The sequence below is a fragment of the Lemur catta genome, chromosome 2, assembly GCF_020740605.2.
Source record: "Lemur catta isolate mLemCat1 chromosome 2, mLemCat1.pri, whole genome shotgun sequence".
NCBI lineage: Eukaryota > Metazoa > Chordata > Mammalia > Primates > Lemuridae > Lemur > Lemur catta.
The window spans coordinates 36,732,082-36,755,444 of record NC_059129.1 but is presented as its reverse complement, the minus strand read 5'-3'; the positions used below and the strand labels follow the sequence as shown (position 1 = coordinate 36,755,444).

At 43.0% G+C, this 23,363-nt stretch overlaps 1 protein-coding gene and 1 long non-coding RNA gene across 6 annotated transcripts in view; one reads left to right on the top strand and one right to left on the bottom strand.

Annotated features, from left to right (window-relative positions):
• The window catches only part of LOC123632794, a 29,412-nt gene extending 9,748 nt beyond the window's left edge, over window positions 1-19,664 (bottom strand). Inside the window, exons 1-3 of one of the 3 annotated variants that reach the window (XR_006733459.1) lie at window positions 19,465-19,664; window positions 18,092-18,254; window positions 17,011-17,363 (exon numbers count right to left, since the gene is read on the bottom strand). This is a non-coding gene — a long non-coding RNA (uncharacterized LOC123632794). The remainder of the gene's footprint in view (window positions 1-17,010; window positions 17,364-18,091; window positions 18,255-19,464) is intronic. The other 2 variants (XR_006733461.1, XR_006733460.1) reach the window with 2 other exon arrangements.
• Window positions 19,665-19,899: 235 nt separating this feature from the next.
• Window positions 19,900-23,363, top strand: part of LOC123632791 (putative ankyrin repeat domain-containing protein 19) — a 48,190-nt gene continuing 44,726 nt past the window's right edge. For 2 of the 3 annotated variants that reach the window (XM_045543463.1, XM_045543461.1), the window contains exon 1: window positions 19,903-20,247. In XM_045543463.1, the coding sequence (XP_045399419.1) occupies window positions 20,095-20,247 (153 nt within the window). In that variant the 5' untranslated portion in view covers window positions 19,903-20,094. Of the gene's footprint in view, window positions 20,248-23,363 lie in introns of all 3 variants that reach the window. The other variant, XM_045543464.1, reaches the window with a different exon arrangement.

Genomic DNA, 23,363 nt, shown 5'->3' with positions numbered 1-23,363 from the left:
ACAATGTTTAAAAAGAACTAGTCCAATTTTCTAGAGCCATAGAAAATCTATTTTTAAAATATGACATATGCTCTTTAAACATTAATTCTCTTAAAATTAGCATTTAAAATGGAAATTTCTATGCATGATTTTGTTAGGTAGTGACAGAAAAATAGAAAATTTTTCTTGTCTAATTGGACGCTGTTATTTTCTTAGGAATACAAATTACCATATAAATATATTATTTCATTTCTTATAAAGTAAGGTTTACTATTTTAATAAATGTTCACAACATTAGGAAAAAAAAAAAAGAACTAGTCCAAGATGTTTTCTTCAGAAAATGCATCACATTTGTTTCAGAAAGTTTTTAAGCCTACACATGAACAGATGCGCGTAGGTACAAGGACCTGCCTGGAAGCCAGGCAAGTAACGGAAGTGACCTGGAGGTTGGGGAAACGAAGGGGTGAGATTTTTAACTTTATTTTGATTATTGGAAATATTTCAGTCTTACTTTTATTAAGAAAGATGGGGAAAAAAGTAGAGGGGAGTTCGACTTCCCACCTCACCGACCCGGGGCCTTTCCAATCTATGACTTTAAGCGACAGGTAGGAAACACCTGTGGGAGCGGGTGGCCGGGGAGAGGTGGAGATCCCGGGAGGGATGGGTGGGGACCCCCTAGGGGAGAGGTGGGGACCCTGGGAGGGATGGGTGGGAATCCCGGAAGGGAGAGGCGGGGACCCCTGGGAGGCAGAGGCGGGGAAGGGGCGGCGCGGCCTCGCTCACCCCCGCCCGCCATCGGAGAGGTCGTGCGGCGCCGCGGCGGGGACGCAGGAGCAGGTGGGGAGCAGGTCGCGCAGCGCCAGGGGGCAGATGAAGATGCCGGTGCCGGCGCCACGCAGACCGCCAGCGCGTGCCCGCAGCGCCGGGGCGGCTCCCGCGTCAGGCTGTGCGCGAGGCCGGCCCAGCGCCCCTCCCCGTCCCCGTCCCCGCCACCCCTGCGCCGCCCCCCCGCGCCGCCCCGCGCCCTCCGCGCCGCCCCCCCGCGCCGCCCCCTCCGCGCCGCCCCGCGCCCAGCCCAGCCCGTCCCCATCCCCGCCGCCCCCTCCGCGCTGCCCCCCCGCGCCGCCCCCTCCGCGCCGCCCCCTCCGCGCTGCCCCCGCGCCCAGCCCAGCCCGTCCCCATCCCCGCCGCCCCCTCCGCGCTGCCCCCGCGCCCAGCCCAGCCCGTCCCCATCCCCGCCGCCCCCCCCCCCGCGCCGCCCCCTCCGCCCCGCCCCCGCGGGCACCTCTGTGCGCGCAGGTCAGTTCCGGTTTGGGGGTTTCCACAGTTCCACGGTTTCGCCTCTTGGGAAATAACGTGGGCCGCAGCCACCACAGCAAACAGGATTTATTTTAAATTATTTTCTCCATTAAAAACTAATTATAGGCCGGGCGCGAGGCAGGTGGATCCTTTGAGCTCAGGAGTTCGAGACTAGCCGGGACAATAGAGCAAGGCCCCATCTGCACACGCACATAAAAATTATTTGGCGGTGGTGGCTCATGCCTGGAGTCCCGGCTACTTGGGAGGCTGAGGATCGCTCCAGCCTGGAAGTTCAAGGTGGCAGTGGTCTGTGTTCGTGCCACTGCACTCCCACCTGGGGGACAGAGACCCTGTCCAAAACAATAACAACAACAAAAAGAGCTATCTCTTGGGGTGGCATATTCTAGTCTTCCACGCGGTCTTCCAAAGTGACTGTACCATTATGCATTCTACCAGCAATGAATGAGAATTCCTGCCTTTCCTCCAGCAATGGTTTGTCCTTTTTTAAGAGTTTAGTAATTCTAGCAGGCGTGCTGTGATATCTCATTGCTGCTGTAATCTGCTATTCCCCAACGATATAGGATGCTGAGCATCTTTTTGTATGATTATTTGCCATCTATGTATCTTCTTTGGTGAGGTGTGTGTTGAGATCTGTACCCCTTTTTAATTGGGGTGTTTGTCTTCTTATTGTTGAGTTTCAAGACTTCTTTTTATATGTAGAATGTGAATTGTTCCTCCGGTGTGTATTTTGCACATATTTCTTATCATTCTTTGGCTTGTCTTTTTATTCTCTCAACTTGACCTTTCACAGAGTATAAATATTGAATGTTATAACAGCCATGGTATTATTTTTTCTGTTGTGGATCAGATTTTTTTCTTGTGTGTTAAAACTCATCACCAAACCCAAGGCCACATAAATTTTCTTCTTTGATTTTTCCCAGAATCTTTAAAGTTTTGCATTGTAGTTTAAGTCTGAGGATGATTTTGAATGAATTTTGATGTAAGTTGTAAAGTTTATATCTACACTGATTTCATTCCATATGTTTTCCCCTTAATTGTTCCCTCCACCCCCGTTTTTCTGAAAGACACAGGACAGTGAACCCATCTGAGTTTGAATTTCCAAATCCTGGTTCTGAATGTGCTGAACTTGGAATTTATCTGGTTGGTTTAAAACTCTTCAGGTTTTAAATAATTCAAAACTGTTATGAGAGCCATTTGTCCTTCAACCTTGGTATTTAAAAACAAAAAAAATGTATGTTTTACTTCCCTCTGTGCAAAAAATAAAATGCTCCAAACCTGGCAAATCCAAAAGAGAGTTGATCTTAGGTTAAGTGTATATTAGTGAAAGGTATTAATAGAAGTGTGTGTTCATAGCTGTGTACTTTTCAAGGTAAAAGAAGCATGCTCCTATTTAAACATAAATACTGAAATATAAACTTTTAGATTTTTCTCTAGGATTCTAGGCTCACAAATCCTTTTTCACTTTTTGTTTATGAACATTCTGACCAAATGCTGAATCAGGTATGTGGGAATCATTAGAGACCTACTGTTCATTTCAGTCTTTTTTAGATCTAGTGTCCAAGCCATATCCACCTTGTTTGGGATCTATAACAGCAATAGAAAAATGCATGAAAACTTCCATCGATTTAGTTCCAGAGTTTCCACTACACTTACTGGTTCCTATCCTACACAGACTCCTTTATTGACAGTCACCTGACATCCTATGAGATATTGCCACTTTCCTCTTCAAAGTGCTGCATCACTCTGAACCAGCCACCCTTTGTTCGCCACCTGAACCCAACAATTACTTGCCACCATTTTGGGAACTATTCACAGTAATGTAAACCTTACAGACAAAACAACCATGATTTTAATGAGGTTTTATGTGGTAAATACTTTAAAAAAACAAAAAGTTATGAAGCTGAGTATGCTATCAGAAACTTAGGCCTTGAAATACAAGCTTCTCACAGAAATAAAATAATTCCAGGTGGTTACATTAACTGCCATCATCCTGATATATCAATTGGCAAAAGATGAAGAAAGACATATTTTTTTTATTATGGTAGGTACGATTTTACGTTAGTTCACAACTATGAAGTGCTCTAGAAACAAAAAGATGTCCTATTATAAGATGGTGAATTAAAAGCCCTAATTTTTCTATAGGCCGTGCTCTCTGGACAAGCAGCTGATTAGCAACATCACAGAAATGGTAGAGATCATTGATTTACATCCAGAAACCTGACTTTCTTTGGCCTTGGCCAAAAGGAGGCACTAAGAAAGAGAGAGGCAACCTCTAATAATTGGAAACTCCCCTAGCACTGTTAGGATATGGTGTTGCTAGGGGTAGACCAGGTATTCATAGCAACCTGATAATATTTTTCTCCTGAATGTCAACTATTTCACTGAGCAGCAGCTTCAGAAGAGGCCGCACAATGATTGTGGTGGATCAAGACAGAAAGAAGAACACTCTACAATCATGTCTGTATGAACTAAATAAAAAGCCCCCCAGCTGTGATGGAATGGACGCCCTCTTGGCCAAGGGGACTGCAGAGAAAACCTAAGGCTCAGATACTGGCTGTGAAAAGGTAGGTCAGACCTGCATCATGATGCACCTCTATCTTTTTGGAGACATTATACTATATAACAATGAGATGCCAAATCATTAACAGACCTAAGGCTATAGAAGGTAAAACTTAAAGCAAACCTATAGGCCTTCAATTTACATAAGAGATCGCTTGAGTTTCAGTAAACATCCAACGGCTTGTCTCTGATGAACAGATTTCTTAAGTTAAAAAATTCCAAGCCTTAAGACAGCTTTATGCATTAAGGAGTTACAAGTCAAAGAACCTTTAAATACACCTATAACATATAAGAACACTCTTTAAGATGTCCTGCCATTTCAGGCAAAACAAATACATGCCCTCCACTTATTGAGTTAGGGACTTATTTGAAATTCCTATCTGCATGAACGTATACAACCAAACTGTACCACAGTAGTCCGGGCACATATTCTCAGGACTTTCTAAGGCCATGTTGTCCAGGTGAGTCACACATCTTCAGATCAGAATAAACCCCTGTAATTATTTTAAACAGTTTGGGTTCTTTTGACAAGATGGTGCTCACACCTGGGGCTCAGAGAAGACTCAGGATTCCATGAAGGCCCAACATCAACTCCAGGTAACAGCATGACACCCTTGAGCCACTTGAGGATGAGCTTTCCCTCGGGCAGAACTGGTAAGTCCTCCTGAGTCCCCAGAGCTCACAGTCTTTATTGATGATCCTGGTTTATTCTCAGCTATCAATTCTTTTTGTAGGAAATTGTTTCGAGGATCCTAATTTTGACTCTGAGGTCCACTCTAAAGGGTCTTCTGCATTCATTGCCTCTTCCTCCCCAAATGTCTTTGAATTGGCTTTTCTGGGCATTTGTGAAATGAAAGATATAACTGAAATGTCCTGTTTTCAGATAAATGAGAGATTGAGTTCCCCAGCTCTGAAGAGAGAGGGCATTTATCTGTGTCAGCTGAGGGTATTCCTGGGTGACTAGGGGTGCAGATAGGAGTGCCTGGGGTGACTCTCTGTGGGGTGAGGTGGCCCTATAGGGAATTCCCAACAAAATTAATTAAAAGAAAGCTTGTACAGGAAACGCATACAGGAGCTGATCACTGGGTACTTTGAGCCCTCTCAGAGGTGTTAGACCCCTGGGGAGAGTACCTGAGACACAAGTGAGAGGTGGGAAATGACTCAGTGGTGAAACCTTGTGGAGTCATGCCCACAATCAGCACACTGTGATCCGCCACACTTACCCCTAGACTACAGTTTGATTTCTTCTTCTAAAGAAAAACAGGTAACCAATCCTGCAAACGTGAGGAAAGACAAGGAGAATGATGCCATTTGGGCACTATGGTTGGTTTAGGGCACCTCTACTCACAAGTATGCGTGTAAATTGAAAGATTGAAAGGCATGCCAGGTATGCTAGGACTGCAGGTGGTTATGGCCAATGCTTGAGCACACGTTTTAATTGAAGGGCAAATCGTATCCACGAAAATTCAGAGCTCAAGTGGTCAGCCTGCCACTATGTATTTAAAATGTCCAGTCTCTCAAGCTCTCTGTCTCTCTGTTTTCTATATGCCATCTCTCAACCTGGTAACTTTTCCTTCTGCTGTTGAGATAGACTCAAACTTTATGCTCCTCATAATTCAAGGCTGCTTGGACATCTTACAAGCTAAAATACAAAGATTGAACACTCATTACTCAGCTATAAGAAATAACGGTGATATAGAATCTCTTTTGTTCTCCTGGAAAGAGTTGGAATCCATTCTACTAAGTAAAGTATCCCAAGAATGGAAAAATAAGCACCACATGTACTCACCAGCAAATTGGTTTCCCTGATCATCACCTAAGTGCACATTTGGGAATAACATCAATTGGGTGTTGGAAAGATGTGGGGGGTGGGGTGAGGAGATGGGTTTATACCTACATAATGAGTGCAATGCACACTGTCTGGGGAATGGACACACTTGAAGCTCTGACTCAGGGGGGTTGGGAGGCATGGGCAATATACATAATCTAAACTTTCATACCCCCATAATAAGCTCAAATTAAAAAAAAGAAAAAAAAGAAAGGAAAAAAAAAAAAGGATAGAAGTGGTTTTTTAAAATGAGACTGCCACCAGGAACACTCATACACTGCTGGTGGGACTGCAGACTAGTACAACCTCTGTGGAAAGTAATATGGAGATACCTTAAAGCTACAAGTAGAACTACCATTGGATCCAGCAATCCCATTACTGGGCATCGACCCAAAAGAACAGAAGACATTCTATTAAAAAGGACATCTACACTAGAATGTTTATAGCAGCACAATTCACAATTGCAAAGGTGTGGAAACAACCCAAGTGCCCATCAATACAGGAGTGGATTAATAAAATGTGGTATATGTATACCATGGAGTTCTACTCAGCCACAAAAACCAATGGTGAGGTGGCACCTCTGGCATTATCCCTGATAGAGCTGGAACCCATTCTACTAAGTGAAGTATCACAGAAATGGAAAAACAAGCACCACATGTGCTCACCATCACATTGGCATTAATTGACTTAACTGACCAACACTTAAGAGCACAGATAGTAGTAACATCCCTCAGGGGTCAGGCAGAGGGGAAGGGGGAGGAGGGGATTGGTATATTCACACCTTATGGGTGCTGTGCGCACCGTCTGGGGGATGGACACGCTTGCAGCTCTGACTCTGGTGGGGCAAGGGCAATATACGTAACGTAAACATTTGTATCCCTGTAATATGCCGAAATAAAAAATTAAAAATTAAAAAAAAAAAGTTGAGCATGTGTTTGTCGTATGCCCTTAGGCATTCTACTACTGGGTATTTACTGAAGAGAAATGAAAGTATATTCCTACATAAAGACTCGTGCACTACTCTTCATAGCAATTTTATCCATAACTGCCCCAAACTTGAAACAACTCAAATGAATGCCCATGAACAGGTTACTTAGTCCGTTTGTTCTGCTATAACAGAATACCATAGACTGGTGACTTATAAAGAACAGAAATTAATTTCTCACAGTTGTGGGACTAGGAAGTCCAAGAACAAGGTATTAGCATCTCAGGTGGGCCTTCTTGCTGCATCTTCACATGGCAGAAGGTGGGAGGGCAAGCAAGCTGAACACTGCACACTGCATGATGCCTCTTTTAAAAAGGGCCTGATCCCATTCACGACAGGGCAGCCCTCCTCGCCTAATCACCTCAAAAAGGCATCACCTCTAAATACTATCACAAAGGCAACATTTGAATTTTGGAGGGAACACATTGAAAACATAGCCACAGATGAGTATATCCATATAATGGAATACTACTCAGGAATAGAAGGAATGAACTCTTTTTAGATGTAACAATAAAAATGAGTCCCCAAATAATTATGTTGAATAAAAGAAGCCAGACAAAAAAGTGTAAGTACTGAATGGTTCCATTTTATATGAAATTCTAGAACATGCAAAATAATCTATAGATAAGCAGCTGGCCGGGTATTGGGGAGCCTGGGGAAGCGGGAAGGAAAGGAAAAGAAGAGTGTCCTCAGAAATTATAGATGTGTTTAGTACCTTGACAGCGGTAATGGTTTCATGGGTCTACATACACCAAAACTTACCACATTGTGCCCTCTAAATGTATGCTGTTTAGTCTATGCCAAGTCAACCTTAAAGTAATCTCCATAAAAACTTAGCACAGATGTTATTTAGGTAGTTTTGGCAATGTAATCATGGTACAACATTCCTATTAATAAGTTACAAGACAAAAATCCTGAGGCACTGTACCCCAAATGGAAAACAGAGATTTTTATATAGAATTTGCACAGTATATAATTTTATATAACTTCATTTTTTTAGTTTCTAATCTCATTTATGTATGTCTTTTTCATCCTTTTTCTTCTGTATGGTGGTATAAATAGAAATCATTGAAGATTCCAGTGCCTTCTATGCTACTTCTCTAACTCAACCCCCTACACATGGGGCCTACTGTCGATAGTCTTTGCCCATCTCAATGAAAGCATAAATTGCAGAGATAATATTGAGATTCACTTAGTTTATTAATATTTTTAATAGAAATTTAATTATCTCAGGTGCAAGCCAACAGGTAAGTGAACTGGATCACAGATTCAGTAAAAAGGAAAGCACTTTTTGAATGTTTATCCTGATATCTGTGTGCATTCATGCATGCAGGTGCTCAGAAATTATAAATGACTGTCTACTGTGTGTCAGACACAATCCAAGGTGCTGGAACATAAAAATGACTAAGGTACTGTTGGTGCCGGAATGCAGACTTGTCAAAAGGTGCCTGCAATGCATGATGATGAGAGCTGTCAAAGGAAGACAGGCCGGAAAACCAAGATGGTCCAGCAGAGCCAGTGACTCAGCCGGCACAGGGGAGGAGGATGGAGACCCTGCAGAAGGACTAGACCCTCCCTAGGGAGACCAGATATGGACACAAAGTCCCCTGGAGGAAGGGGCAATGAAAATCCTGGTGGAAGTAAGCCAGTGGTTGTAGTTTAGGGTCAGGGTAGAAGTAGTGGGTGAAGTGGAGCCTTTGAAGTAGTGAGTGTGTGTGTGTGGTGTGTGTGAGTATATGGGAGGTGTTCATGGTGTGTATGTAGGATGTATGTGAGTGTGGGGGGTTTGTGTTGTCTGCAGCCTTTGTGGGGGAGTGTGTGGTATACATGTTTGTGTGTATGTATGTGTGGTGTGAGGAAAAGGATGAATAGTGTTGCCCAGGAGAGTAAGCACATTTGGGAAGAGACCTTTAGAAAGGTCACTGGGGGGTGGGCAGGATGGGAGATGGGTGGGAGATGAGGTGGAGACGGAGACCACGAAGACAATAGCACATGGCAAAGACACCGAGGGGTGGTTGAAGAAGAGAGGACAGGAGCAAATCCAAGGGACGGACCTCAACCTAACCTTTCAGAATCACACAACAATGGTCTCTCCAAGGACCCACCTTGAGGTTTCCACACACATTCACACCGAGATGGCATCCCCAGTGACAGATGTACGCTCAACATGGAGACTAGCACCCACTTAATGATCATAAATGCTGCACCATCTATGCTGCCAGCCAGAAACTGTGTGTCCTGGAAGACTTCAGACAGTCAGATCATAAACAGCATGTTTCAAGGGCACACTGTCCTGACAGAGACATCTGCATAATGACCTGGGGAGTCCTTTTCAGCTAATGGAAAAGTACATAACATTGACAGAAGTTAAAAATTGAAATTGTTGGCTGGGTGCGGTGGCTCACGCCTGCAATCCTAGCACTCTGGGGGGCCAAGGCGGGTGGATTGCTCGAGGTCAGGAGTTCGAGACCAGCCTGAGCAAGAGCGAGACCCCGTCTCTACTAAAAATAGAAATAAATTATCTGGCCAACTAAAAATATATATAGAAAAAATTAGCCGGGCATGATGGCGCATGCCTGTAGTCCTAGCTACTTGGGAGGCTGAGGCAGGAGGATCGCTTAAGCCCAGGAGTCTGAGGTTGCTGTGAGCTAGGCTGACGCCATGGCACTCACTCTAGCCTGGGCAACAGAGTGAGGCTCTGCCTCAAAAAAAAAAAAAAAAAAAAAAAATTAAAATTGTTAACAGCAAGTTGATCCAAAAAGCTAAAATCTCAAGGACTTATTATTTACAGATATGATACTGCAGAAAGTCAAAACCTATCAATGTACTGTAAGAGTTGCCCATTCTGTACCATGGGCTTCTATTTAATGATCTTACTTTGTAATACTGCTCTGCTCTAATAGTACCTTATTAGTGAGACTATTTTGGATAATGAAAATACCCCGTACAAATACTTTTCCCTAAAACAGTGCTTATCTTGTGATTCTACCCAAGGTCATGAACCAGAGTCACATTTATTCTTTTATACCTGATGTCAACAAGAGCAAGAGTAATGGCTAAAATTCAATGAGCATTTACTATGTTCCAGATATTATTTACAAATGTTAAATAATTTAATCTTCATAACAGTTCTATGGGGTAGGTTACTATCATATCCTGTTTTTAGAGATGAGAAAACTGAGGCACAGAGAGGGAAAGTAAGTTACCCGCTACCACAGAGCTGGCCTGAAGCTGTGGAACCAGAATCCCAAGCCACTGTACTCCCCTGCCTGTCAGAAAGTATGATTCAGTATGGTAGTGCATTTTTAAAAAAATGCTGCTGGAATCATCTTTATTTATTAGGTCATTAAATATAAAATGTCTGTTATAGAATCAAAAGTGTCATTTATTATATCTCAAACAAGAAGCAGAACAATTAATTAAAGTATCCACCTAAACTATAGACCCAGTTTTGCTATGTTAATGGTAGCTTGTTTATGTCAGCAGCGAAGAGCCTAGAGAGAGAGAGTGGCTGTGAAATTGCAAAAGGTGGTTTCACAGCTTGTTGAGTATTGAATATTTTTCCTTGCAAGAAGTGGTCCAAAGCCTGGAAGAAGTGGTAGCCAGTTGGTACAAGGTCTCGTGAATATGGTAGATGACAGAGAGTTTCCAAGTCCAGCCTCTGTAGTTTGAGCAGCTTTGTTTGTGTGACACGTGGTCAAGCGTTGTCTTGCAAGACGATTGGGCTGTCTCTATTGAACCAGTGTCAGCTTCTTTATTGCAAGCATCCTTATCATTTCATCCAATTGGCTGCAGTGGACATCTGTTATAATCAATCCACCAGGTTTCATGAAGCTGTAGTGGATAATACTAGTGCTGGACCACCCAACAGATATCATTAGCTTTTTTTTTGATGAATATTCAGTTTTGGCTTGTGTTTTGGCACTTCATCTTTATCCAACCGTTGTGTTAAATGCTTGTGATTGTCATAAAGAATCCATTTTTCATCACACATAACAATACAGTGTAGAAATGGTTTATCTTTATGTCGTGACAGCAAAGAAAGGCAAGCTTCGAGATGATTTCTCTTCTGATGCTTGTTTAATTCATGCAGTACCCATCTATCCAGCTTCTTTAGCTTGCTGATTTGTTTCCAATGCTCCAATATTGTTGGAATAGTAATGTCAAACCTTGCTGCCAATTCATGTTTCTCCATAGATTAATATTGCTATATTAGAGACAGAAATGATCTCAGGAGTTTTGCAGGGCTTTGCCCTGAAGGAATATGTGAACGTGTTAATTCACAAACCAAAAGCTGCCTTGCCTCAGGAGCGCATCTCAAAGGTCAGTGGCAGCTGCTTTCCAAGGTGACACTGCAGTCTCAAACCTGTGGTTCTCACCTGCTTTCTAGGACAAAGCAGGTTTGCAAGGAGCCATGGGATGACAGCTGATCAAAGAGTGCCTGCCGGACAGACAGACACCTGTGGCTAAAAGCAATTAGCCCAAAGGACAGTTCCTGCTCTACTCCTGACTACCTGTCTCAATCCACAATAACTAGATAAAGAAATATAAAGCCACTATATCTCTGTTTCTCCTTTCTGTTAAAGTGATAGCTTTATCTTAGAACTTAGAAATTTGTCGTAGGAAGATTTTGTAACCCTTTGCTCACATACATAGAGTTACTTAAACGATCTCTAGAAGCTTTTTTTTTTTTTTTTTTTTTTAAGACAGAGTCTCACTCTGTTGCCCGGGCTAGAGTGAGTGCCGTGGCGTCAACCTAGCTCACAGCAACCTCAAACTCCTGGGCTCGAGCAATCCTCCTGCCTCAGCCTCCCGAGTAGCTGGGACTACAGGCATGTGCCACCATGCCCGGCTAATTTATATATATATATATATATATATATATATATATATATATATATATACATACACACACACACACGTGTGTATATATATATATACGTGTGTGTTTTTAGCTGTCCGTATAATTTCTTTTTCTATTTTTAGTAGAGACGGGGTCTCGCTCTTGCTCAGGCTGGTCTTGAACTCCTGAGCTCAAACAATCCGCCTGCCTCGGCCTCCCAGAGTGCTGGGATTACAGGCATGAGCCACCGCGCTGGCCAATCTCTAGAAGCTTTTTAGGAGACTTTGAACCTAAAATGAACTACCTGTTATTATGTAAATCTGTTACCCCTGGCAACCGATCACTGTACCTATAAATACTGATGTGAAACTTTACTGGTGGCCTCACAGTTCACAGGAACGCAGTGGGTTCTCCCAAGACTGCCTCTTTTTTCATAAATCTATTTTTTATAAAACTGTACTTTTGTCTCTGTGTATTCTTTTATTACCATATTCTATTATATTCTATTTTCTATTATTTCCTTATCTTTTGTGATGACCCCTGCCTGAGGGACCCGATTTTTTGCTGGGAGCGTAGCTAACTCCCTGCAAATTCACATGTAGGTTCACATGGATTTGCCTCCACTACAGCTTTCAGCTCATCATTAAACACTTTGGTCTCAGGTCACCCATGTGGCTCATTTTTGAGATTAAAATCACCAGAACAGAACTGAAACCATCCACGTACCAAGTGTTCATCAGCCACATCCTTCCCAAACACTCTGGTGATACTTCAAGCTGTCTGCACTGCATTGGTTTGACAACAGAACTCATATTCAAAAATAACATAAATTTTTGACACAGCCATGGTTTCGTAAAAATTGATCTAAAAACAATTTGAAAGATAATCATAAGCCAAAATGTGTGTTTGAAAGGCTAAGGATGTACCTTTACAATAAGCATAAAACAAGAAGTTCAGAGTGAAATGTCAGAGATATCAATTGTCAGACTTAGTACTTAAGGAAATCAGACATTTCATACTTAATAAACTAATACATAGCTCCACTGTGCCCTATGTAGTTACGAAAACAAAACTAGAATGAATCGTCACTTGAAAACAGATATGTTCTCTAAGCAATAGCATGGACATGTGGCCCTGCCCTTGCGCTAGCTGGTCATAAAAATTCTCAAAGACCTTAGCAGGTTTTGCTGACAATAATGACCAGCCACAGACTTAGAATCCCCCCAGCACAGACCAGCAGGGTCAAGTCTGCAAGCACAACAGAAGCCCCCTTGGGCTCTGACAGTTACCAGAAACAAAGTCCACAATGCCCGGGCTCAGAGGCAGTTGTCACTCAGCGCATTTAGCCCCCTGGGCATCAGGTAGAGAACTGGATGCCATCTGAAGTGGAGGGTCACCTGTTCACCTGCACATCCTTGGCTCTGATGTGCATTTTCCCTTCCATCCTTGGCGCCAGCCAGCCTATATTCCAATCACCTGGCTCGTATCAGGTTTTCTCAACTTAGATTGAGAAATCTCATTTACTAAATGGAACATTTAGTATAAAAATAAAATGACTGTCTGTATACTGCACCAGTGTCAGTACAAACTTAAAGGAAGTTAAAAATTTTATGAGTTTAGCTTTTGAAATTGTTAGGAGTAATGATGAAAGGCTAAGAAACTTTTTGAGAGGTATATACTTAAACTCTTTAGGTAGTGGCCCTTCTTAAACAAGAAAATTTGCTTGGTGCAAAGTCTTTGCTTTATTACTATAGGAGACAAGTAATAATACCATCTTGAACATTCCATTCCAGATACAAATCATTTTTTTAAAATTTTCTTGAGAGTAGAAGTGACTTTAGACTCAACGTGAAATCTATCTAAGAGACACTGAGTTGTTCACATATACCAAATGGACACAATATTTTGTATGTTGTAATCGCTAAGCAAAAAGTTTACTCTTCAAAGAAACTGGAAGCAGGAAAATAGTTGCTATGTTTTTTGTTTTTCTTCTTTGAAATTAAGGGAAAGGTGGCCTTGTTCACAACCTACCTGCAGGAGGAAAATAAACTATCAAACAGAAAAAAAGAGGAATAAAGTCACAACACATAATGGCCCCGTTGAAGAGAAAACTCACAGCACAGCGGATGCTTTGCTTTGTTTCATTAAACACCTGGAACTCAACTCACAGTCCTCAAGCCTAACTCGTTATCTCCGAGAGTTTCTTTCCCAGCCCTGAAGAGCGCTAAACAGACAACAGGGCTGCAGGCTCTTTGCCTGAGTTCCTGCCAGGACAGCTTTCAAGGACTCAGATAAAGCCAGCCTCACAGAGAAGCAGCAAAAAAAAAAAAAAAAAAATTGGAAAAAGCAAACACCTTGGCTCCACAGCTGCTTCTGTTATCCGTGTGCAGCTAAGGAAACAAGAAGCCATTTTTACCCTTTAAAAACACCAAGCCCTTTTTCCTCGGCTGGCAGCACTTTCCACCTTCCTTCTTGCTGTGCCATTTTCCTTCTTTCTCTCCTTCTTTCTTTTTCAGAAAAGTAAGTAAACTTTTTACTTCTACATACCCTAAACTTTGCATGAGAAATCTTTCTGTGCCCATGCTGGGAGCACCTGGTGAATTCACCACTCTTACATTAACATTTGAATATTATCATATGAACTGAATGTCTGTGCACCTCCCCAAATTCAGATGTTGAAGTTCTAACACCCAATGTGATAGTATTAGGAAGTGGGTCTTTGAGATTAGGGAATGTGGGTGGAGCCCTTATCAACTGTACTACTGCCTTTACTAAAGAGACTCCAAAGACCTCCCTTGTCCCTTCAGCCCATGAGGACGTACCAAGAAGAACACCATCTATAAACCAGGAGGCAGGTCCTGTCCTTACCAGACACAGAAGCTGCTAATGCCTTGATCTTGGATTGCCCAGCCTCCAGAATGGTGAGAAATAAATTTCTACTGTTTATAAGCTACCCAGTTTACAGTCATTTGCTATAGCAGGCCTAATTGACTAAGATAGATATTAAATTATATTTATCTTGATTTTATTTTCCACTTTTTGGTTAAAGCGCTTAAAGTCCTATAATATAAAATGGTGCTTATAAATGAAATTTATGTTCCTGTGTTTACTGTTGAAGAAATGTTAATCAATTTTATTCAATTTGCATTTGAAACTTATTTTGGCACAAATGCATGCTCCAATTGTGCAGAAATTAAGAACTCAACAATAATGGCTATAATTAAAAAAATAAACCTGTCAACAAATGTTGAGGATATGGAGAAAATGGAGCCCTCACATATACCTGGTGGGAATGAAAATGGTGCAGCCACTTTGGAACAAAATCTAGCAGTTCCTTAACCATTTGAGAATGGTTAAACACAGAGTTACGGTACGATCCAGCAATTTCATTCCCATGTATGTATACAGAAAACAGCATGATCCAGCAATTTCATTCCAACGTATGTACACAAACACAAAACTAAGTTTTCTATCTCTCCCACTCACTACTCAACACAGAACACTTCTACAACCAAAATGTGAGGGGTCTGAACCCACCAACAACTACTTCTCTGGTGAACACTGACTGGGCATACCACAATTTAACTCAATTCTGACACTAACTGCAGTTAGGAGAGACCCCACAGATTGAGGGCTCAGTTCCACAAGATGGTACCCCTCAACCACTTGGGTCAACAACTGCAACCCCTGGGTTGTGACCTGTACTTCTGACAGACTGTGTATAAGTCAGGGTTCCCATGACCCCTCCTCAGGTTCAATAATCTCCTAGGATGCCTCATAGAACTTACGGAAATATTTATGTTCACTGGTTTATTATATCAATGAACGAGATGACAGCCAGCTGGAGATATGTAGGGCAAGGGTCAGCAAGGTTCATAAGCACAGGAGCTTCTGTCCCTGTGGAGCCGGGGTGTATGACCTCCCAGCACAAGGGTGTGTTCACTAACTGGGAAGCTGTACAAACCCCCCAGGGGTTCAGGGATTTTCATGGAGACTTTATCACGTAGGCATGATGGATTGTGAACTCCATTTCCTGCCCCTCCCCCCTCTCCAGAGCATGGTGGGTCAGGGTAGGGGGCTGAAAGTTTCAAGCTTCTAATCATGGCTTGGTCTTTCTGGTGACCAGCCCCCATCCAGAATCTCAATAAGAGTCTCCTCATTAGAACAAAATACGCTCGTAACATCCAGGAAATTCCAAGAGATTTAGGAGGTCTGTGTCAGTAACCAGGGGCAGAGACCAATATACATGTATTTCTCGTTATTTCACAAAAACAAATGAAAATGTATATCTCTACAAAAACTTGTACATGAACAGAAGCATTATGCACAATAGCTAGGGTGGAAACAACCCAGATGTCCATCGTCAACACAAGAATGGATAAAGAAAATGAGGTGTATCCATAAAATAGTAGTCAGCCTTAGAAAGGAAGAAAATTCTGATATGTGTTACAACATGGATGAATCTTGAAAACATTAGGCAAGTGGAATAAGCCAGACACAAATAATAAAATATTGTATGATTTGACTTATGTGGGGTATGTGGAATAGGAAAATTTATATAGACATAAAGTAGAATACCGGTTACCAGGGCCTCAGGGGGAGGAAAGATGGAGAGTTATTTTTTGATGGGTACAGAGTGTTAATTTAGGATGATGTAAAATCACCAGAAATGAATAGTGGTGAGGGTTGGACAACAATATGCATATACTTAACATGACTAAATTTATACCCAAAGAGGGTTAAAATGGTAAATTTTATGTTAGAAATATTGTACCACTATAATAAAACCTTAGAATAGCTTCATAGATATAAAACTTATAATTTTAGTACATCTACAGATCTTAATTTAGATTAATTTTAGTTAGTAAATTGTTGACTGGGAAAAAAATGCAGTACTGATACAAACTGTAACAGGGATGAACTTTGAAAACATACTGAGCGAAAGTAGCTAGTCATAGAGGACCATAGATTGCATGACTCCGTTTTGATGAAATGTCTGGAAAGGACAAATCTATACAGACAAAGTAGATCACTGGTTGCCTAGGGCCGGAGGGGATGGAAGGTTGGAGGATTATGTCTACAAGGGTTGAGATTTTTTTTTTTTTTTAGAGTAAGAAAAATGTTCTAATGTGAGTTGTATTGATAAATATAAAACTTTACAAATACACAAAATGTCATTCAACTGCACAATTTAAACAGGTGAATTACATCTCAAAGGTATTTTTTATAAAGAAATACAGAAACTCTACAAGTATGTTAAATCTACTGATATCTAATTTGCTACTACTATTATAACATAGAAATGTTACTGACAAATGGTTGGTAGAAACTATGGGCAGCTGTACCCCTTTGTCCTCTCCTGTCATGATGATGCTTTGGGACAACCACACCCCCCAACCCTCCCATCCAACTCCCCTGGCCCGAAACAATGAGCTCACAGGCCTGCACGTCCACACTCTGGCTCAGCAATGCTCTCCTCTCACTGGGGTCTCTTACCTGTCCAGAGAAGCTGCTGCTGGATGGTCCAGGATGGCCCCATCTGGAATGATTCGCCTCACACCTCATCCCTCAGCCAGAGCCCAGGCACACGCTCACAGCAGTGGCACAGAAAAACACAAGTCTGTCCTGAGCCTCCTCAGGTGTCACATCAGCAGGCATCCCATTGACCAGAACAAGTCACATGGCCTGACTCAGAGTCAAGGGTCCAGAGAGGCAGCGCTGTCTCTTCAATGGAAGGAACTGAGGAGTCTCCACGTGGAGAAGGGGATGCATCTGCGGAGGGTGAAGAATGGGGACCCCTGACACAGGAGCCTCCTGCAGCAGCTTATGTGACCGGCACAGGGTGTGCTCTGTAAAACGTTAAAGAGAACAGATATAAGCATTTCCCAGTGTTACCCTCTTCCCGTTTTCACTTGAAGTTTCCCAAGGGACTTTAAAACATCTTGCTTTTTCAGTTTAATGATAGATAATAAATGATGGAAACATTTCATATTTTTATATTTTAGTTTGAATGGTTGCATAATTCAAGCAGTTTTAAAAGCAAGTAATGTCTAATTTGTAATGGCAAATTCTGGTATAAATGCCAGTGGGTAATACTGTGTGACACGAGCTTCATGACTTCCTTTTTAATTGTAAGAACTTTTAGCTTTTGCAAAGATACTTTTTAAAATGCTTTTCTAGATTTTCTACTTTTATCACAGAAATACATGCTTGCATTTAAAAGTATAAATTGGCATAAGGAAATGTTAACAACTACCCCCTATACACACAATTCCATTCTCCATTGATTTCTCCTTGATGTTTGTCTTTCTTCATGTTCATACACATAATCACAGGACTAAGATGAATATAATTATAGTGTGATTTTGTTCTTCACTGTGCACTAGGTTAACATTTTGGATTTGCATTTTTCATTTCCAGAGAGTGGAAATGGCATCCTATTTTGCCTGTCTAAAATCAGTTTGAATCCTAAATGGCTCTTGTAAAGCATGGCCCTGAAGACAGGCTTTTTGTTGCAATTGTCTCCACCCCATGGACTGTGAGTATGGCTTATGTTAATTAAATAACAAGGGCTCACCTGACAGCATTGGCCTTCTATCCAGACATAAATCGAAAGGAAGGAAATTGTACTTTATCAGAGTTATTTTTTTCATTTTTAAGTGGTTGCTGTGGTTGATTTTTCGAGGGATTTGAAAGTGGTGGCTTGAAGTGGGGAACAGAAGCCCCTTCTAGCTAAATGCCTTAAGAAAAAGAAATAAAAGATATGTAAGTTGGGAAAGAAGAAATAAAATGCTCTTTGCTTACAGATAACTCAATTTTCTATGTAGAAAAAATCCCAAAGAACCAAAAAAGTTTTCCTCTGTATGAGGAAAACTACAAAACCGTTGAAAGGAATCAAAATCTAAATAAATGAAGAGATTTTTCATGTTCATAGATAGGAGAACTAAATGTTAAGATGACAATTCTCTTACTTGATCTATAAATTCAAAACAATTCCAGTCAAAACATCAGCAAGTTATTTTGACAACTTGAAAGTGACAAACTCATTCTAAAGTTTATATGGAAAAGGTAAAAGACCCACAGTAGCCAACAATATCAGAGGGGAGGAACAAATTTGAAGGACTTGCAAATTGATCAACCGAACAGAATAGAGAACCCAGAAATAAAAGCACAGAAACATAGTCAATTGACCTTTTAGAAAAAGGCAAAGGCAGTGTAATGGAGGAAGGACAGCCTTTTCAAAAATGATGGTGGAACCCCTGCATATCTATATGCCAACAAAAGAAAAAAAGAAAAGCAAAAGAAAGAATCGAGACACAGTCCTTCCTCCTCAAAAATTAACTGAAAGTGAATCTTAGACCTAATTTTACAACTCATGTTATTTTTATTTGACAAACCCTCATAGTATACAACTATGGGGTGAACTGTCATGTTCTGATACATGTAGACAGTGTGGAATAACTGAACCAAGGTTGTTAACACATCCATCGGCCCAATCACCTATCATTTTTGTGGTGACACATCTGAAGTTACTATCTTAGCTATTTGGAAATCTACAATACGCTGTTACTGACTACAGTCGCCCTGCTGCGCAACGGATGTCACGACCTGGTCCTTCTGTGTGCACCCGGGTACCTGAGGCCCACACCCCGCCCCAACACCCCTCGGGCAACCATCATTCTACCCTCCACTTCCACGGCTCAACTTCTCAGACCTCAGTTAAAATACAAAATGTAAAACTTCCATAAAACACCACAGGAGAGAATACTGCTAGGTAACCTTGGGTTTGGCAATGACTTTTTAGATAACGCCACCAAAGTAAAATCCACGGAAGAAAACACTGGTACGTCTTTGCTAGTATCAAAAACTTCTGCCTGAGAAGGAAAGTATTAACAGAAGGGAGAAGCAAGCGAGGCATGGACTGGGAGTCAGTATTTGCAAGACACGCACCTTACCGGAGACACGCACTTAAGGGCGGTGGTGCGGCTGCCCACAGGCTGGGGGCGCGGCTGCAGCCACACATCCTTCCCTGTCGCCAAAAACCCAGGGAGGCACCGGCACACAGAGAAGGCGCAGGCGGTGTCAGGGGTGCACAGGCGGTGCTAAGGAGGCGCAGGCGGTGCCAGGGCGCAGGCACACAGAGGGGCATGGAGGCGGTGCCAGGGCGCAGGCACACAGAGGGGCATGGAGGCGGCCCCAGGGCACAGGCGCAGGCGCACGGAGGAGGCGCGGGCGGCCCCAGGGCGCAGGCGCACGGAGGAGGCTCGGGGCGGCCCCAGGGCGCAGGCGCACGGAGGAGGCGCGGGCGGCCCCAGGGCGCAGGCGCACGGAGGAGGCGCGGGGCGGCCCCAGGGCGCAGGCGCACAGAGGGGTGCGCAGGCGGTGTCACGGAGGCGCAGGCGCACGGAGGCGGCCGCTGGGTCAAGTGACTGAGGCGGCGGCTGAAGTGGCAGCGGTGGGAAGGACTCGCATGGAGTTTCCCCAGCGCGGACCCCGCTGCCCCGACAGGGAAGAGTAGGCGTCGGCGGCATCCGTGGCGGCCTTGGCGGCGCTGCGGAGACGAAGACGGCGGGCGCAGAGATGAGCGCGTCATGGCGGCCCCTCGGGCGGCTGAGGCGGCAGCACTCGGAGGGGAGCACACGGCGGCGCTGCGACAGCGGGCGGGACCCCCTGGACGCTCCCCTGCGCGGACCCGCAGCGCTCGGGCACCGGGAGGAGCCGGCGCACCCTGAGGTGAGTGAGAGGGCCCGGAGCCCGGCCGGGCGCTGCTGCTGCGCACGCACCCCCGGTCGGTCGTGCCCGCAGGGCCGGCGGCGCGCCGGGCTCGGTCACAGGCAGCCTTGGCCTCGCGGGTGGTGGTCGCCGTGCGGCGGCGCTGGCGGCTGTGGGCCCGGGACGCGGGAGGGTCGCGACCCCGCCCCTCCCCCGGCCGTCCCGCCCCGAAGCCCAGACTCCGATTGAAGGCGGCGGCGGTCAGAGCAGGGCGGCCTCGCGTCTTGGCTCCTGGACCTGCCCTGGCCACGTGGAGGGGACGTGTCCCTGTCTGGGACGGGGGCCGCCGTGGGTGGCACCTGCCCAGGAGCGCCTCTGTGGGCTGGCGCACTGTGGCCGGGGGAGTTTCGCACCCCGCGGTTGCAGTTACCGCCAAGCGGGAAACTGTCCACTCGGCCCCAGACTCACCTGAAATTCATTTTGACACAGAACTTGGGTGGGAGGGCAGGAGGGGATCGCATGGTTAAAGCAGCACTCGGCACCAGACAGAGAGATTTAATGACAGTTTTGCTGAGGGGTCAGGGGTAGTACTAATTTCTTGAAGCAATTTTCTCCGGTAACCTGAATCACTTCTCTCTTTATTTTTCAACGCCCACTTTATTTTCTTGGGAAACTTATTTTTCCCTTAACTCTTTTTCTTCTCCACTTTCCACAAAGAATCTGCTAACCAACACTTGTGACCTTATTTTCTTTAATTGTTAGTGCCCATGACAACATTGTGAATGCTGGCCTTCCTTGACCTTTTTGGATTTGTGGTGGTGTGTTAAATTGTCCTTGTTTAAATGATCTGCTTGAATTAGAGTCCCCGTTTTCCAGGTGGCTGTGCCCTTACTGCTAGTCCTGAAATCTTGCCTACTTGTGTCTGGGATTTTAACTTTGAGAGGAAGAGAGTGAATATGAATACGTGAAAAATAAGGTGATGTGTAATGATGGCACTTTGTATTTTTCACAGTACACTATAATTTACCACTGAAAAGCAGTTTTATAGGCTGTGCGAACTCACTTGGCCTTTGACCAAAAGGTTTTGAAGGTGGAGTTGGTGTTTCTTTTTTTTTTGTAATTGCTGTTAAGACAGTTATTTAAGAAGGCTGAAGAAAAATTGGAAAAGTTTGAACTAGAAGAGAAGGAAAGAGGGTATAGTTCGAAGCGGATACAGGGTCGACAGAAGGCAGTCATCTGTGTAAGTCATCGGCTTTCTGATTCCTTAAGTCCAAAACTTAGGAAATCAATTTCTGATGTATATTGCATTTGCATCTTTTAGACTTTTTGTATTGGCTGAAACGACTGAGTTTTTATTTGATCCCATAACATTTTTTTGTTTGAAATTTTATGTGTTTCAAAAACAGTAAAGAAAATTCTCGTTCATTACAGGTGCAGATTACCTGATGTGAAATCATAGTATTACAACTTTCAGTCTTCAGTTACTAGAAGGATAAGGTTTTCTTTCATGCTCTCTATGCTAGGTTTGTATTGTATGATGCTGTTTTCCATAACCCAAAGTTCAGTTAAATAGCTGATGCAGTTTTAAATGTAAAATAGTAGCAGGGGAGGAATCATTAGACATAGTCATTTTCTTTTCACAATTATTTGCTACAAACATGTGGCAATGTAACAAAACAGAGTTAGTGTCTCTTTATCCAAAAAGGATTTTACTGGTGATTCTCTGGTGGTGGTATATAGTTTTATGAGGCAAATTTTGATTATGAGGAGACAGATGTATTAGGACCAAACAAATGAAGAAATGACTTGCTAAAATGAAATAAAATATTTTATTTGCACTCAGCTTTTTGGAGACAAAATTTTTTCTTTTATAGGATTGTGTATAGTAAATAAACACCACAGCATCCTAAAGCAGTGTCTGATGAAGCTAACTGCCATGTTTTAGACCAGTAGTTACCCTCATTTACTTTAATGTAAAATTACTGAAAATGAAAACTAATATTTGTTTGGGACCAAAGACTCATCTTTTGGTTTCTAGTTTTATGGAAACTACAGAAACTGAAAGATTTAGAGATTTGTAGCTGCAGAAAAAAAATAGTGTTGAATGCTAATAATGTTGTGGGCACTGTGCTTTATATGTGTTGTCTCATTTAATCCTCACACCAAACTTGTCAGGTAGATATCAGCATTTTATAAATGAGGAAACTTAAGCCTTAAAGATGAATGTAAACCCATTGTGAGTCAGGACTTGACATTGGTCTGTCTGACTCTGGTTTGTATTCTTACTGACACTGTGCTCTACTTCTGCCTCTTTCCTCTTAACACTCTTTCATGGTATTGTGACTTGGAATGGGCCTTTGATGTTGATTTAGTAATATATGGAGACCCAATTGCTGCCCCAAATTTATAAGTGGCTGATCATGTTGACATAGTAGAGCTAATTAGCAGAATCTTTCCTAGTATTTGTGATTCTCTTTTGGTTACGGGTCAGAAACTTCCCTAGAGTCTACATAAGAATACCCTTCTTGTAGGTGAACAATCCAGTTTTAAAGCATTTCATTAATTTGAAAAAGACAGTCACTTATACACCTGTAGTCAAAAAGCAGTGTGTAAGTGAAGTCAGTGGCAGATGCCTATAGTCCTAGCTACTGTAGAGGCTGAGGTGGGAGGATCCAATCTAGCCAGGGGAACATGCTGAAACCCCGTCTCAATCAATCAATCAATGGCAGTGTGTAGCAGACCTGCAGTGTATCCACACAGGTGCTTTAGATTTTTTTTTGATCAGATTTTGTCTTTTCAGATTATCGGTGGCTTTAATGTAAGATTCTGGTATCGTTCAAGGCTTCTTTTTTATTTTTTTTATTTATTATTTATTTTTTTATTTCAGCTTATTATGGGGGTACAGAAGTTCAGGTTACATATATTGCCCTTGCCCCCCCATCCCCCAGAGTCTGAGCTTGAAGCGTGTCCATTCCCCAGACAGTGCACATCGCACTCACCATGTAGGTATACACCCATCCCTCCTTCCACCCCCCACCTCTGTCCGATACCCAATTGGTGTTATTCCCAAATGTGCACTTAGGTGATGATCAGGGAAACCAATTTGATGTGAGTACATGTGGTGCTTATTTTTCCAT